This window comes from Myxine glutinosa, chromosome 3 (genome assembly GCF_964187855.1).
Source record: "Myxine glutinosa chromosome 3, kmMyxGlut1.1, whole genome shotgun sequence".
Taxonomy (NCBI): domain Eukaryota; kingdom Metazoa; phylum Chordata; class Myxini; order Myxiniformes; family Myxinidae; genus Myxine; species Myxine glutinosa.
This window is the reverse complement of record NC_136263.1, coordinates 170,881,782-170,899,860: the sequence shown is the minus strand read 5'-3', so window position 1 is coordinate 170,899,860 and position 18,079 is coordinate 170,881,782. Positions and strand designations below refer to the sequence as shown.

At 45.8% G+C, this 18,079-nt stretch overlaps 1 protein-coding gene across 1 annotated transcript in view; it reads left to right on the top strand.

Moving 5' to 3' along the window:
- The window catches only part of BSDC1 (BSD domain containing 1), a 37,413-nt gene that overhangs the window by 4,830 nt on the left and 14,504 nt on the right, over positions 1-18,079 (top strand). The window contains exons 4-7 of the mRNA XM_068109840.2: positions 6,920-7,090; positions 7,357-7,411; positions 7,576-7,691; positions 13,815-13,883. Coding sequence (XP_067965941.1) covers positions 6,920-7,090; positions 7,357-7,411; positions 7,576-7,691; positions 13,815-13,883 — 411 coding nt within the window. The remainder of the gene's footprint in view (positions 1-6,919; positions 7,091-7,356; positions 7,412-7,575; positions 7,692-13,814; positions 13,884-18,079) is intronic.

Genomic DNA, 18,079 nt, shown 5'->3' with positions numbered 1-18,079 from the left:
TAACTTGAATTAAACAAGGAAAACCAAACTTCCACTTCAGTTTCCTTTTTAGAATTAGAAATTGATATCCATAATAATAAATTTCACACCAAATTATTTGATAAACGAGATGCATTTCCATTCCACATTGTCCGAATGCCTTTCTTAGACAGCAACATTCCCAAAAGCTATTTTATGGTACGGTTGCAGGTGAAATAATTCGGACTGTAAGAGCAACCACACACAGCTCTGAACTGGTCAATAAATTACAACAACTAGTCAGACGTATGTTAGCACAGGGGGCTACAGTTGGTAGATTAAAACAAGTTTTCTTTTATATCACAAAAAGACACCAAATCGAATTGGTCAAATACAATACGAATAGTAATAATATTATTAATGAGATCTTTATTTAAATGCAATACAATATAAGAATTAAATATACTACAAATCAATGTTGCTAGGAATCAGTGGTTGCTAGGATACGGCAGCATGCAAAAGCCGTTATAGGTGACAGTTTGAACATTCGAAATACAGTTTGATCGAGAGGTAGGTTGTGTGGCCGTGCTGGTTGGTAGATATGGTTTATTTAACGTAAGATGTGCATGATTTAATGATATCATATTATTGAGTGTAAGGAAAGTTATAAATATATTGTAACGAATGTGGAAACGTTACAATGTGAACGTTACAAAAGTATGGTAACACCCTGTTAATGTAAATAATGGTCGCAGCCGTCCTCCTAGTTAATTCCATGAAACTTACACGCAGGTCACGATATATCTTTTAAATAGTGTATTTCCTTATTCCATGTAGGCTAAATATGTGTTTCCCACTAGATTGACTTTGCATTGTATCAAACAAAATAAGCGTAGGCCCTTCCAATTTCCCCAAACATCTCCGCTCTCCAAAGTTCCTTTCAAAAGGGGAGTTGTTTTCAATCCCGCAGGCCGCCATTGCCCATGTGCTAATCTCGGAGAAGAAAGGCGTGTCTCCACCTCGTCATAAGAGGGGAGGAGTGAGCCAGCCCTAACAGCCAATCAGCACCGCGGTGAGCGACCCGTTAGGCGTGCCCTCGGAGCCGGCGGCTTAATTCCGCCCGAGGTGATAAAGGCGACTGTAAGGGACTGCTTTACCAGATGACCTGGGAGATGAGCAAAGAGGCGGCACCAAGAGGAGCGGTGAGATGCGAAACGCTCCAAGCCAAAGAGGAGAGGTACTCGGCAAGGAAACCAGCTTTGGAGAGACGCGCTGAAAGGAGGGAGACGGCTCCACCACAAGAAGAGGAGCAGGTGTGCCGAACCAGCGCGTGACGTCTACCGCAGCGGATACGCGACGGAGGGTTTTCCCGCCAAAACCGCGAGGAATTGAGAGCTGCTGCCCCCGACCTTGCCTCCCTCTCAAGCAATCCACCTCAAGCCCTACCTGCCTGCAATATCCCCTGTGTAAGTGTGAACGTCCTGTCCTGCTCGTTGTCTTGGGGTTAAGTAAAAATGAATAGTGTAAGTTAACGATTCGCTGTGTTACTGCTTCTTCCATCCATTGCTTGTGTGTGTATAATAAATCTGTTCTTCCTCCGTATTCTTCTTCTTCTTCTTTTTCATTCTCTTTCGGTCGCTTTAGAGGTTTCCCGATTGAATATCTGTGGGGCGATCTGGTCAACGTCGGGTGGAATCGGGTTCTAATCGGGGAGTAACTGTTCGGACGCGGTTAAATACACCACCGCTCGGTCAATATAACATCTAAAACCGCGTCTGTAACAATATGATATTAAATCCTATTGTGAGTAAAGTTGGAATAAGTGATGTTGCATTGATGGGTTGACTGACTGCCTGAACGCAACTGAGGTTGTGGATCTACTGATTGACCAGCTATTGATGTGGATCCATGATCGAGGTTGTGGATCCGCCGTTTGGAGAGGTCCTGGGCTGAAAGGATTGAAACCTCGAGGAAGAACGGTGCCCGGCTGATGATCCATGCAGTCGGGAAACTAGTCAATTGCTTACGGGTTAACATTCTTGCTTTTAAGTTTAGGTAGAGGAACTTTGTTTGAGGTTTACAATTTAAATAAAGTTGAATATGGGATGTTGTGAAATTAGCATCATTTACATCAATCCTTTAAATTATTTATATTTCAGTTTAGGAACAACCGATACTGTACAATTAATTGTGTGTGTGTGTGTGTGTGCGTGCGTGCGTGCGTGCGTGCGTGCATGCGTGCGCGCACACAAGTATTGCCGTGAAAATGAAGAAAAAGAAAAACTGCAACACTAGTGCATTTGCACTCACTGGTATAAATTATTCCACAAGTTTAGATAAAGAAAGCATCTATTTTCAGGAATTCTGAGAAATCCTAGTTGAGACGGTGATCCAACTATTCCACCAACCGGACACAGCCGGCTGTGCATTGGTTTTTAGCTCACCTGGACGAAGTCCAGGGGAGCTTATGCGATGGCGCGTTGTCTGTCCGTCCATCAGTCCTTCCGTCCGTAAACACTTGCAACTTCGTCTCCGAAACCGCTGAAGGGATTGCGACCAAATTTGGCACAAATGATATTTGTTGTGTTGTGACTAAAGTTTGTTCACGGCATTAAAAAAAATCGGGGTCTAAGTGGGTTCACCGGGGTCAAATTGGGTCCAGATTTGACCAACCAAAATAGGTATTTGCTTTCTTTTCAGAAACTACACACGCAATTTCGATGAAACTTGACCAAAACCTTAATCACCCATGATAATGTTTGTTCAAGGCATTAGAAAAATTGGGGTCTTAGGAGGTGTATGGAGTTGGGGGAGGATGGGGAAGGGGGTTGCCCCCCAACATAGGTATTTTTTTTGTTTGTTTATTTGAAGTCATGATTACGTTAGTATGATTCTAAATGCTGTCCTGTCTTGTAGTTTTGGAGTGCTGTCATGCTGGTGGTCCACAACTATCCTAACAACAATCATAGACATATCTTTGTGATCCTGAATTGCTTGACCAAGGATTGTCAAATAAATTGATGACGTGTTAAAGCAAACTCACTTAATCTAAATCGATGGAAATGGCCAAACAACAACAAAAAAACAATCCCCTTGTAAGGCCTTTTCCCTGCTAGAGCAGGGGTTAGCCTTGCAGGCCCCATGACAATCATCATGGTTCCCTTTTTGAGGCAATGCTTTTATGGCCGGATGCCCTTCCTGACGCCAACCCTTTGGTCACCTCTTATGACACACAGGGATACGGTGTACCTATTCTAAACCGGGGCACACACTGGCACATTCATCCCAGCAGGCCCCATTCCAGCAAGTTGGTACTCAATTTGCCGACCTTGGAAAGATGATAGGTTGAGTCAACCCCCCTGGCGTTAATTCAACGATCGACCGGGATTCAAACTCAGGATCCTAGGATCCCAAGCCGGCACCCTAACCGCTAAGCCAACACCAGGCTTGTACACCTGCGTGAATAAGTAAATATATTTTATTTCCCATATGCAAGGTGCCCCTTTCTATTAACTTTTTGAGAGCATTACTTGGTTCCTCCTCAGAACACAAGGGTAGTCCAGCATGCACACGAGATTTTTTGAACGCCCCTTATTTTGTATTGTTTGGCATTTTCTTCAAGCTACAGAATGTCCCTTCTTTTCTATACTTTGCTACATGGCACATAGCCTTATATAAAGGGGCCTTCTCTATGCCCCTGGCATTTTACCCAATAATTAGCGTTGCCTAGCACACTCCCCTTCGTCGTCTTCATGAACACTTTCAGCACCTCCTTTTCTCTAATCTGCATGATTTGTACATTCCCCATTACATAGCTCAGTAATTCCAGCTCATGTGGCTTCCTCTACAGTTCAACAGCTCCTTGAAATTGCCTTTCCCAACCCTTCATTTCGCCCCCTTTCTGCCACTAACTAGCCTCATTCACCATCCAAATCAACCAGCACGTTCCCCTTTACCCAGCTCCATTACTCTCACATTTGCATTGAAGTCTCCTGCAGCACATAGCATTGCCTACAGTTCAACCATTTCCATCATCGTCTCGAGTGCGGCCCTCAATTCCGGCTTCTTTGACTCGGTTCCTAAAGTCGAAGGCCCGTACACAGACATGACGCACACCATTTATTTCTGGATCACCAACCATGCCATATTGCCATAACCATCCCATCCTCTCATCTCTCCGTTCTCACCACCTCCTTGTTCTCTTCCGAAACTATGATTCCAACTCCATTACTTCTTCCATCTCGTGTAACATCTTGTATTCTCCTATCAATGTCCTTTCTCTGTCCCCTTTCCATTTGGTCTGCTGAACACATTCTAAAACTAAACTCTATACTCCTCAGCCTCATCTTAACCACTTTGACTCCTCTCCCATCCATTGATTCCACATTTAGACTACCTAGCCAGACCTCACATCTGAACTGCTGCCGTTCTAGCAGAGCGAGTACCATCTTTGATAGTTTGGGACGTCATGGTCACCCAGCAGCGCTGCCCAGGCTGACCTGCTCGACCTGCTATCCTAGTCTGCTGTTTTGTGTATGTGTGCATTTGTGGAGTCCATGCTTATTTAAATTGCACTACTGTGTTACCCAGGTACCTTGTTCCTGCTGTTACGGATTCGTCACTTCCGTCTTTGTGGTTTTCATCCACTGGAAGCATTTGTAGTTCCATGTACTATTGTTATAGTTTGAGTGAAATGGAGATAACTGTCTTCAAAAGGAAAAATTAATGTTTTAAAAGAAAAACGAAATGGATTGAGGGAAAACCGGAAGAAGAAGAAGAGGAGGCTGAAGCAGAGCAAGAGGTCGGGAGAGAGGCCGATCGGCTTCGAGGTATCGAGCGGACGCTGGCGAACGTTGGTCACTCGTGAATATTGGTTTCCCCGGGAAAGGGATTCCTGTGACAGAGTCGTTATCGCTGTGACAGATAAACCTGCGTGACGGGTTTTGTGGTTCCGAAGTGAATCGTTGTTGGAGAACAGGTATGCCTCCATTACGGGCCCGTCTGCCATTTCGCCTCGCACGAGCCATTTCACCTCGAGCCAGCCGTTAGCCTGGTTCGCGTGTGTGACGTGGATTTCGCCTGGTAATTCGCGGTTTCCGATTGGGAGCCGCTGCTCGTTCATATCGGCGTCCTTATCTGGTGAACTGAAGGTGTGAATTCCCAGTCACCTTATGGGTGAACTTTTGCCTGACCGACGTCGGCCCGACACCCACCCAGCGGCTCTTCGGCAGCGTTGACTGTCAGCCGTCCAGGGTTCTGGTCTCGATACGACCTTTGTCTTGTGATCACCGGAGCGTGGATCGACTTTGGCCTGGTGCCAGGACAGTGACTTTGGGGGTGTTACATTTCGCTCACGTGGAGCACCGTGAGTTATCGAGTTAAGAAACTGGTGGTACCATCATAGGTATTATATGGTATTTTGTTGTGCAATTGAATTTATATTGTACTTGTGCAAGTTGTTATTCTTGTGTGACATTAATACAATACTTGGTTTTGGTATTGATTGATTTGTGCGGTTTCACTATTGGTCATTGGCACACGTAATAGCACTTTTTTCTGCCGTGACTCCTTTCGAGGCTCGGAGGTACACCGTGACCGGGGTTTGGGGAGGAGCACGTAACACTGCTGTTGTAGGATAATAAAAATGGTACCGTTTGTAAGCTGATTATCGATTTACTTGGAACAAATTTTTTCGTCAGTTTAATCTGAAGGGTACTTGTTTTAAATGCACGTCTTTCTGGAATTGAAGAAGAAGAAGAAGAAGCGTAAATGTGATTTTAATGCACCGACACATTCCGAGAAGGAATGGGTATTTGCTAGTAAATATAAATAGGAGTTCCTTTATTTTCTATGGCAAGTTCCACTCGCAAGTTGTTGAATGCTCCCTAAGACCGCCTTGTCTCCACTCAGGGCTTTACCCACAACAGCTTCTTTCTCCTGGCACAATGTTGGTGACAGACCAGCATGATTGCTAAAGCAGCAATGCTCATTGCTTTCACCCTTCTCGTCCTCACTTGCATTACTTCCTCATTGCCATTTTGTTTGAAGAAAAGTATTGTTGATTGTCACCTTGTGTGCGGCAGTCTCCAGCAAAAGAAGATTGTACAAGATTTGTTGTTGACAATTTTGTTTTGTCACATAAGTGTTACGTCAGCTAATGTGCGGCGGCAGGCCTTACAAGGAAATTCAACACAGGAGGAGGCCATTAGGGTCCATCAAGCCTGCCCTATAATTACCAACAATTGGTCGTTTTTCCATGCTCTGTCCCTTTTGTTATTGTTCAGCGTCGAGCAAGGAAGCAGCACGTACAATTATTTTCTTTTTTCCTGTGATTTGGCTGGGGTTCGAATTGCTGACCTCCCAGACTAGAAATAGACACTTTAACCAATATGCCACTAAGTCTGGATATCCTAAGGGTATATCTTGTAAATATTTTCAAGTGTTTGTTTGTACGCTATTCTTTCACGGCCAAACCGTAGCACATAAAGGCTCCAAATTTTGGGTGTAGATCTTCAGAATTACCACACACATTTAACCTACCACACATTGGCCTTGACATCCTTTTTGAGGCCACCAAAGGCCGCTATGAAGTGTATATTGGGCTGTGTGGTCGGGCAATGCTGCCGCCAGCATGCAGGCAAAAGGTAACCACGATGAGGACAATAACTCCACAGCTTCTCAATGTGCAACACGTCCAGAAAACACTGCCGGGAAAAGGTCACCTCTCCGAGCAGCGCTCTCAACTATTGGAAGTATTCCTTCTAACAGACTGTGCACACAATATAAAGGCAATAATAAAGCCATGCATGTATTTGGTGTTGGGACCGAATAATTGAATATCTGATATTCTACTATTAACAAAACTTATGAATACATTGCATTGTGGATAGAATTTGTCTGTTCTCCATTGTGCACTTTATAATCGCAATCTTGTCAGACATTGTTCTCACACTCTCCTCAGGTCGACGGCTCCTCGCACACTGGGCAGCGAGTTAAGGAGGGCTTGTCCAGCATCTTCGGCACCATTTCCGAAGCCTTTGCCCCTTCCCTAGGAAGCACTTTGGATCAAGAGGAGAACATTGTGCTCATGGCCAACACCCAAGGCTCGACTGAGCCATATGATCGTGCGAAGGTATAATGTGTATGTGTATGTGTTGAAGGAGAAGGGGAGTTTGGTGGAGGTGTCAGGGTACCCCTCCTCTTCACTGCAGGTTTTAATGTATTTCATGCTTTAGTGCCATGTTTTCCTTTAAACAGAAGTTTATTTTATTCATAATTTCACATTTTGTCTAGATTTTTGCTAACTTTTGTAATTTTGTGACTTCTAGTTTTCCATCCCTGCTAAACTTGTATATAAAGGCTGCTTAATAATGAAACTCTTCCTTTGGTGTGATGTAGGCACGATTCTACAGTCTTCAGGCAGATCCTGCTACTTATTGCAATGAGCCCGATGGTAAGTGGCTGGGTTATACTGCAGCACAAAGTGTTAAACTTGGCTTCTGTCCTTCAGTGTGGTTATCAATCCTTTATATCTAAGCTTATCTCGTTGATTGGGTGATTAAAGCATTCTTTCAGGCTCTGCACTTCCCACCTGAAACTCTGCACTTCCCAAACCAGGCCCCCCTGAAACCTACATGACATGGGCTGCAGCTTTCAGCCTGAAAGAAAAGAAGAGGGAGGTTTCGGATCTTCTTGCCATGTGCCCGGCCATCCGTGCAATGTACACCCGGCTTGTGAGTTGCACGGCATCTGCTGGGCTTGTTGGGTGGATTACTCATCATCTGTTTGCACAAGTGAAGTGTATATTCTTTGTTTGGGTTCATGTAAGAGCAAGGTGACAGAGTAGAAGGCAACACATCGACATTGGGGTAGTAGTGTGCCCTGCTAACTGGGTCTTCAATCAGAGTCCTCAGCATTATCCTGTTTCGGCCCTTTGACGTCGATACGGTCCACTGAGGTGGCTCAGCAGAGGCACATATGCCTCCATGTGTAGTTTACTACATGTGGATACATGCCGACCACCACCCCCAGTTAGTGAGAACACAAACCACAACTTCCTCTCAATAATCCACTGCACCAGAAATATATGCTAGAGCAACCAACCAACCAACTAGCCTCAAAACATACACTGCTCACAACAAACCAGCAACAAAACACACACACACACCTCCAACAGAAAACAAACAAACAGTGCATTCAGAAAGTATTCAGGCCGCTTCACTTTTTTCACATTTTGTTATGTTGCAGCCTTCTGCTGAAATCATTTAAATTCATTTTTTCCCTCATCAATCTACACTCAATACCGCATAATGACAAAGAGAAAACAGGATTTTAGAAAGTTTTGCAAATTTATTAAAAAGAAAATACTGAAAAATCACATTGACATAAGTATTCATACCCTTTGCAATGACACTTGAAATTTAGCTCAGGTGCCTCCCATTTCTCTTGATCATCTTTGAGATGTTTCTACACCTTGATTGGAGTCCACCTGTGGTAAATTCAATTAATTGGACATGATTTGGAAAGGCACACACCTGTCTATAACGCAATATCCCGGCCTACGTCATTAATTGGTTCCATAAGCCGTGACGTAACTCGGTTTTTGACGTAAACCGGGCATAATGCCTTAAAAATGCCTTAAAATGAAGACAAACACAAAACCCATGCCTTCATATTATTCATCCAAATGACGGGAATAGACGCCTTCGGGATGTTCTTAAGTGCCTGGGGGTTTGCCGCATGATACACCAAGAGCGGCTTCAGCTTGAAGTCGCCGGTGCAATTACCCCCAAGCATTGGCGTCAGCTGCTCCTTCGCAACTTTGTAGCCTGGCATGGTCTTCTCCTCCTTCGAGATAAAGGATCTGTCGGGCATCCTCTTCTAAAAAAGGCCCGTTTCGTCGACGTTGAAGATCTGCTCGGGCAAGAATCCCTCGTCCTCAATGATCTTCTTCAATGTGGCAGGAAATTCCTCGGCGGCTACGGTGTCGGCAGCTGCGGCTTCGCCCTGAATCTTGACGTTGTGCAAGCTGAAGCGCCGTTTAAAGCGTGCAAAGCACGCCAAAGCACGTTTAAAGCATGCAAACCACGCTTGGAAACACTAGCACGATCATTCTTTGGACTCATGACTAACAGACACAGTAAAGGAATAATCACAAAAATAACAGTGAAAGGCAAAGCAAGCACGTGACCGCAGCACAGGACAAAATGCATATGGCGTCACCTTTGTTTTGAATGAGAACCAGCAGCTACGCGTACGTATTCTGTACGTACATTTAAAAAATATTTTGAATGTGCTTTTTATTGTATTTTAAATTGTTTTTTAGCTTCTTTTATTGTTAATTTTTATGTACTATTTTATTTATTTTAAATATATTTTTAAGGAAAAATTAATTTTTTCACGTCCTCCTATTATGATGTAGGAGTGACGTAAAGTTGCACATAATGACGTTCGCTGAACTGAAATTTACTCTAGAAGAGTGGCGTAAAGTCGGATTTGACGTAGGTCGAAATGGCATAAAACGGGGTATTGCTGTATAAGGTCTCACACCTGACGATGCATATCAGCAAAAGCCAAGCCATTGAGTCGAAGAAACTGCCTGCAGAGCTCAGAGACAGGATTGTGTCGAGGCACAGATTTGGGGAAGCCGATAAAAAAAATTCTGCTGCTTTGAAGGTTCCCAAGAGCACTTAAATGGAAGAAGTTTGGAACAACCAAGACTCTTCCTAGAGCTGTCCGCCCGGCCAAACGGAGCAATCAGGGGAGAAGGGCCTTGGTAAGAGAGGTGACCAAGAACCCGATGGTCACTGGCTGAGCTCCAGAGATCCTGTGTGGAGATGGGAGAAACTTCCAGAAGGACAACCATCACTGCAACACTCCACCGATCTGGGCTTTATTGCAGAGTGGCCAGACGGAAGCCTCTCCTCAGTGAAAGACACATGAAAGCCCGCTTGGAGTTTGCAAAAAAGCACCTAAAGGACTCAGACTGTGAGAAACAAGATTCTGTGGGCTTTCACAACATTCTATTGACTGGGTACCATTCCTTGCCTCCACGCCACCTTCAGAGCTTTACATCGATATCGCCTGATGCCTCCACAATTCTAAAACACCTTATATGGTATCCCACTTGGTCCCGTAGCGGAAGCTGTCCGTGCTTTCCTCATAACTACCTCAACCTCAGACATATTTAGCGCCGACGAATCAAATGGAACACCTGGCATTGTCGGTCAAACTAAGCCTTCTATGTTCTCGACCACTTCATCTCTCCTTGTGTCTGTGTATGCAACACTGTTACGGATTCGTCACTTCCGTCGTTATGGTTTTCATCCACTGTAAGCATTTTTGGTTCCATGTACTATTATTGTTATCGTTTAAGTGAAATGGAGATAACTGTTTGCAAAAGGTAAAAAAATTAGTGTTTTAAAAGAAATCGGAAACCGGATCGAGAGAAAACCGGAAGAAGAAGAGGAGGAAGAGAAAAGCAGAGCAAGAGAGGTCGGGAAGAAAAGCCGAGCTGCTTTGAGGTCTCGAGGAGACGCTGGCGAACGGGGGTCATGAGCGAACTTTGGGTTTCCCAGGAAAGGGATTCCTGCGACAGAGTGGTTATCGCTGTGACAGATAAACCTGCGTGTCGGGTTTTGCGGTTGATTCCGAAGAGAATCGTTGGAGTGTAGGTACGCCTCCAGTCCAGGCCCGTCGGGCATTTTCCCTAGCTCCCGCCTTTTCGCATGACTTCAGCCTTTTCACCGCGCTCCAGCCATTTCACTGCACCCAGCCGTTACCCTGGTTTGCGTGTGTAACGTGGATTTCGATTGGGAATTTGTGGTTCTCCGTTTGGGAGCCATTGAACGTTCATATCCGAAGGTGTGATTTCCCAATCGCCTTTTGAGGGCACCTTGCGCCTCTTTGGCAGCGTGACTGTCAGCCAAACTGGATTCTGGTCTCGATACGACATCTTTCTTGCGATCACCGGAGCGTGGATCGACTTTGGCTTGGTGCCGAGACAGAGACTTTGGGAATCTTCTTTTTGCTCACTTGGAGCACAGTGAGTTATATTGTAAGAAACTGATGGTACCATCATAGGAATGATATAATATTTGTTGTACAATTGATTCATATTGTTCTTGTGCTGTTATTCTTGTGTGACCTTAATACAATACTTGTTTTTTGGTTACAATTGGTGTGGTTTCACCATTGGTCATTGACACACAGAATAACGCATCTTTCTGCCGTGACTCCTTTCGGGGCTCGGAGGTATACCGTGACCGGGGTTTGGGGAGGAGCACGTTTGGGGACGAATCAAATGGAACACCTGGCATTGTCGGTCAAACTAAGCCTTCTATGTTCTCGACCACTTCATCTCTCCTTGTGTCTGTGTATGCAACACACAGGTGAATTTCCAAGTCTTCCTTCGGTACCTTCAGTGCACCAGAACTAGTATGCTCCAACGGATCCTTCATATATCGAACGGGGTTCGCAAAGAACCTCATCTTCTCTTCATCCTTTCTACCCTTTTGAACTTCAATAACCTCACTCTTGCCAGCTTCCTCAACACCCCAAATCTATTCCCTCTCTCCTTCCATCTTTTGTTCAAGTTCTTCAAATCCTTTCTCAGCTCCTGGATATTCCATCTGCCTCCTGCTCAACCTGGCCTCTTTCTCACCCCTCAACACATTTCTTCCCTCCAAAGGTTACACATGCGTACTCGAAAACAATCTTTAATCTCCCTCCATCTATCATCCACCCTTCCTTTCAAACTCTGAAGTACCCCACACACCACTCCATCCATCCACTTCTCTACCTGGCCACATCCCTCTCCTTCGCCTCACCTCCTTTCCCTGCTGAAGTGCAACTCCAGGACCTTCAACACTGTGGTTTACTACTTGGCTGTTTCTCCCAGTCATCTTGCGTGCCCCCTTTTTGAAGGAACTGCTTTGGTGTACCTCGTACTCACACACCTTACGCACACAGCCCATCTGGCTCTGATAAATCCTCAACCCTCTGAATGAATGAAACTCCTGTCCATACCCACACTGTTCAATAATCTGATGTCTCTCTTCACTCACACCACCACACTGTTCTCCCCCACAACCCAACCGACTCGAATTTCAGGCCAGTCTGCAGCTGGCTTTGGATAACCGTAAGTCTGCGGCCAGCTTTTGACCACCACAAGTCTGCGGCCAGATTTTGACCACCGCAAGTCTGCGGCTAGCTTTTGACAGCCACAAGTCTGCGGCCACCTTTTGACCACCACAAGTCTGCGGCCAGCTTTTGACCACCACAAGTCTGCGGCCAGCTTTTGACCACCACAAGTCTGCGGCCAGCTTTTGACCACCGCAAGTCTGCGGCCAGCTTTTGACCGCCGCAGGTCTGCAGCTAGCTTTTGACCGCCGCAAGTCTGCGGCTAGCTTTTGACCACCGCAAGTCTGCGGCTAGCTTTTGACCGCCGCAAGTCTGCGGCTAGCTTTTGACCGCCGCAAGTCTGCGGCTAGCTTTTGACCACCGCAAGTCAGCAGACAGCTTTTGACCACCCCAAGTCTGTGGCCAGCTTTTGACCACCGCAAGTCTGCGGCTAGCTTTTGACCGCCGCAGGTGTGCGGCCAGCTTTTGATCACCAAGTCTGCGGCTAGCTTTTGACCGCCGCAAGTCTGCGGTTAGCTTTTGACCGCCGCAAGTCTGCGGCTAGCTTTTGACTGCCGCAAGTCTGCGGCTATCTTTTGACCACCGCAAGTCAGCGGACAGCTTTTGACCACCGCAAGTCTGCGGCCAGCTTTTGACCACCGCAAGTCTGCGGCTAGCTTTTGACCGCCGCAAGTCTGCGGCCAGCTTTTGATCACCAAGTCTGCGGCTAGCTTTTGACCGCCGCAAGTCTGCGGTTAGCTTTTGACCACCGCAAATCTGCGGCTAGCTTTTGACCGCCGCAAGTCTGCGGCTAGCTTTTGACAGCCGCAAGTCTGCGGCTAACTTTTGACCGCCACAAGTCTGTGGCTAGCTTTTGACCGCCGCAAGTCTGCGGCTAGCTTTTGACCGCCGCAAGTCTGCGGCTAGCTTTTGACCGCCGCAAGTCTGCGGCTAGCTTTTGACCGCCGCAAGTCTGCGGCTAGCTTTTGACCGCCTCAAGTCTGCGGCTAGCTTTTGACTGCCTCAAGTCTGCGGCTAGCTTTTGACTGCCTCAAGTCTGCGGCTAGCTTTTGACTGCCTCAAGTCTGCGGCTAGCTTTTGACCGTCGCAAGTCTGCGGCTAGCTTTTGACCGCCGCAAGTCTGCGTCTAGCTTTTGACCGCCGCAAGTCTGCGGCTAGCTTTTTACCACCGCAAGTTTGCGGCTAGCTTTTGAGGCCAGCTTTGATATCTAGTCTGCCCTGGAGAGGTTGTGCTTTTGCTGATGTTCGTAACACTGGACTACTTCTAGTTGGAGGTCTGGACAACTTTGTGACACTGGACTCAGAGATTTTTGGCTAGAACTTTCTCTGCTTTTTAGGATTAAGTAAAAGTCACGCTGTCCAGGAGTGAGGGTATCAGATGGGGACAATGGGTCGGTTGGGTACACACGCTTATGAGGCAAGTGTTGAGTTGAGATATTTAGGCTTGTCTCGAGAAGAGTCAGTTGTGATGCCATTTGAGGTGACCTAGAGGGGAAGCACACACAGATGTAACCAGGTGCCATCAGGACTTAGAAGAAGAATAAAGAGTTGAGAGCTCATTCCTAACATTTGTAAAATGATGTTGGCTGGCTCACCTCAAGATGGACGCACATTGTTTTTTTTAGCCTTGTTTAATGATCTCAAAGGTTTGGTCAGCTTTGTCTTCCATGTTTGTTTTAATGCTTCTTATTTTAACATTGATTTCACTTCAACAGGTTCCTGCTGCGGTTTCTCACACAGAGTTCTGGCATCGCTATTTCTACCGCCTTCACCAGCTAGAGCAAGTGAGTGTGGCTTCAACAGAGCATGCAAATAATTTTCATGGGGTTTTTTATTTTCATACAAAGTCTACAATCATTTGAATTTTTGGCTTTGAGGTGGTATCTGCATCAAATACAGACATGATAGGTCAGAGCTCAACACCTTTGCCTCACAGTGGCAGTACGACAGCGATGGATTGAAGGATTTGGTGATGATTGTTAGTGACCTGCCAGAATAAAATGAACACATCTGATTACAAACAAACTTTTATTTTTTACAATTTGTGGCATAAACACAATCAAATAGATTATGTATCCTAAAATATAAGACCCGTCGCTTCGCTGACTGACATACCAATTTTGCTGCGATGGCTAATCTATGGGGGAAGAAAAACAAAAACAAAGGATGCCTGGGAGATCCTGCTCTACATGCAGAGATAACCAATGTCAAGTGTTGGCATTTGCAGTTTGGACACGTGTGTCCATGTACCCATAAAAAAATGTTTTTGGGGGGGGGATCACAATCACTCCCAGGAGTTACCCGAATCCACCGTAGTTGGATTTATTGAAATCCATTAATCTGTTCTCAAGTTATAACACGACAGACAGACAAACAGACAGACACGGCTCCTTTTATTAAACATAGATTAGTATGTGGTAGCATGTGCTTTGGCATCACAGTGCTTGAACCTATGAAGGCATTGAATCAATGACATTCTTTGTGATAGCCCGATCCAGATATTGCCAAACAATGGAGTAGATTTTGTTGCAATTCTTGCACATTAGTTGGCAGAGGTTGGCTTTTATATGGCTCCTCATCCATACGTTCTGAGACATGTGAACACCACTGACGAGGCATTGTGCAGCATGGAACAAATTGTGATTGTGCCACTCGCTAAACAACCAGAACACCACTTGACGGTGGCGTCCACGTCAGGACTGTAGTGTTCAGGGAAGAAGATGTGCAGCCCAATCCATATCAGCCAGGCAAAGGTGGTTCTGGTTGTTTCGCACGTGGCGCAGTCCCAATTTGTTCCATACTGCAAAAAGCCTTGCTTACAGATGGAGTGGGCTCCAACTTATAATCCGAGCCCCACAGATTCCTCACATGAACTTCACCAAAAGCGATATGTGGATGTGGAGCTGCAGAAAAGCCAAAGAATATGCAAGAGATGCAACAAAATGAACTCCGTATTTGGTAAAATCTGGATCGGTCTGTCGCAAAGCATATCATCGATTTGATGTCTTCAAGCACTGTACAGTGCCAAAGGACATGATACCAGGTAGACTTACTAATATATGAAGTCCATTTGATCGTATCTCAGTATATGTGTATATATATATACACACACACACACACACACACACACACACACACACACACACACACACACACACACACACACACACACACACCCACACAACAGGCATTTTAAGGCCATTTTCCCTGCAAGAGCGGGGGTTAGCCTTGTGGTCCCCATGACGATGTTCTCCATTTTGCCCTATTTTCTGCATCGCTCCTTGTTAACCCCCTTGCCCGCATTTCTTCTTCAACCATCTTTAGCCAAGTCTTTCTCGGTCTTCCCCGTCCTCTACTTCCTTCTACATTCATTTCCATCACTCTTCTCAACCAGTCACTTTCATCCTTCCTCAACACATGACCAAACCATCTCAACCTGTTTCTCTTCACAGCATCCATCACAGGCTCTATTCCCATCATCTTTCGCAATTCATCATTTGTCTTCCTCTCTCTCAATGATACTCCACACATCCACCGAACCATTCGCATTTCCACCCTCTCCAGCCTTCGTTGCTGCTCTACGTTCATTACCCATGTTTCACTTCCATAAATCATAACACTTCTCACACATGCAGCATACACCTTACCCTTCAGCTTCAACGACACTCCCCTCCTCGTCAGCCCGCCATTCAGTTCCCGAAACTTCTTCCATGCACATCTCACTCAAGCAACTGTTGCCGGGTCTGATCCAACTTCTCCATTCAGCATGTCTCCTTGGTAACAAAATGTTTTCACACCTTCCAGCTTCACGCCATCTCCAAGATCCAACTCAAGTACTCAACATTTCCTCCATCTGCAGCTCCCTCTGTGCACATCTTGCACTTGAATGTATCTGCCACACTGTTTAATGACCCTCTCAAACCACTACATTTTTGATGAACCCACTCAACGCACATTGTATATTGAATGGAATTCACTCCGACACCCTTCCTGCACACAGCACACGGCCACTTCCCAGTTCTTTCCACCTCACCACATGCTTTACCACTTGCCATCACATTCGTTTTTCCGATATTCACCTTCAGACCTTTTGTCTCCATACATTCCTTCCACTTGTTCATCTTCTCCTTCAGTCCATCCATACTTTCTGCAATCAACACCAGGTCATCTGCATACAACAACTCCCACGGTAAACCCTCCTTTACGTTCTAAGCCAGCACCTCCATCACAGCTACAAATAGTAGTGGACTTAGTACCGACCCCTGATGCACTCCCACCTTCACCTCAAACTCACCACTGTTCCCGTCCTTCGTCCTTACAGCTGTGCGTGCTCTTTGGTACATTGCCATCACTACTCTGATCAACCATTCCTCCACTCCTAACTTCCTCAATGCCCATGTCACTACTTCACGTGGAACCCTATCGAATGCTTTCTCCAGATCAACAAACCCAAGAAACAACTTCTTCCTCTTCTCCATATACTTCTCCTGCAACTGCCTCACAATAAAAAGCGTGTCTGTCATTCCTCTTCCTGGCATAAATCCAAACTGCATTTCGTCAATCTTCACTTTCTTCCTTATCCTCCTCTCCAACACCCTTTCCAATACCTTCATTCCATGCTCCAATAAATTTATCGCTCGATACGAGCCACAGTCCAGAGGGTCACCTTTCCCCTTGTATAGAGGGACGAGGGTACTCAGTTCCCAATCCACTGGAATGCGGCCTTCTTTCACCACCAGATTGCAGATCTCTGTCATTCTCTTCACACCCCAATTTCCCGCTGCCTTCAACATATCTCCCACAACTCCCGTCGGCCCTCCCGCTTTTCTACTCTTCATTGATTTTATCGCTTCCTCAACTTCCTTCTCGGTTATCGTCTCTGCTGGTCCTAAAACTGGGATACTCTCTATGTTGCCATCCCATTCATTCGCTGCATTCAACAGTATTTCCATATATCTCTTCCATCTTCCTTTAATTCCATCTGGGTCCACAACGATTTGTCCCACTTCATCCTTCAAGCAACTCACCCCCATCACATCACACCTCTCTTTCGCTGTCTGCTTTGCAATCCTGAATACCGCTCTCTGACCCTCTTCCAAATCCAAGCGTTCTCTGAACATTTTCCTACATGCCTCCTGTGCCTTTGCTACCTCTTTCTTTGCAGCCTTCTTGGCTGCCTTATAACTTTCATGCTCTGCCTTTTCTGCCCCCATACCCTTCGCCTTCTGCCACTCCTTAAACTTCTTCCACTTCTCGTCAATCTTCTTTCCAACTTCATCATCCCACCACCATGTTTCCGAGTGCCTCGGTGGTCCTTTTGTCCATCCACATACCTCACCAACGGCTCCCAACAGACTATCTTTCATTGACATCCAACCACTTTCAAGCTCAACCACATCATCCTCTACCATACTCAGCCTCATTTAATTCCTCCCTCACTGTCACCTCTTTCAACCTCCACACCTTCATTCTCAGTTGGTACTTCACCCGCCGAGCTCTACTCGCACCTTTCACCCTTATGTCGCAGACAACCAAGTGGTGCTGTGAAACAGCCTCCTCCCCCGGGATCACCTTTGTGTCCCGGAGGTGCCCCCTATCTCGCCTACGCACCAGCAGGTAGTCAACGGTTGTCGTCGACCCACCTGACGTGTATGTCACAAGCTTATTATCCACTTTCTGGAACTGAGTATTACAAATCAACAAATCAGCTCCATCAGCCAACTCCAAAATCCTTTCACCTTCTCCATTTCTCACACCATATCTGTAACCCCCATGAACTCCCTCAAAACCGTCCATACTCCTTCCCACATGTCCATTTAGGTCTCCTCCTACCACAACAACTTCCTCATCTTTCACGTTTTCCATCAGCTTCTCGATAGCACACCAGAACTTGTCCTTCTCTTCATTGCTCCGACCAACCTGCGGAGCATATCCCGAGATGTTCACCAAGAGCTTTCCAATCATCATTTTCACCATCATC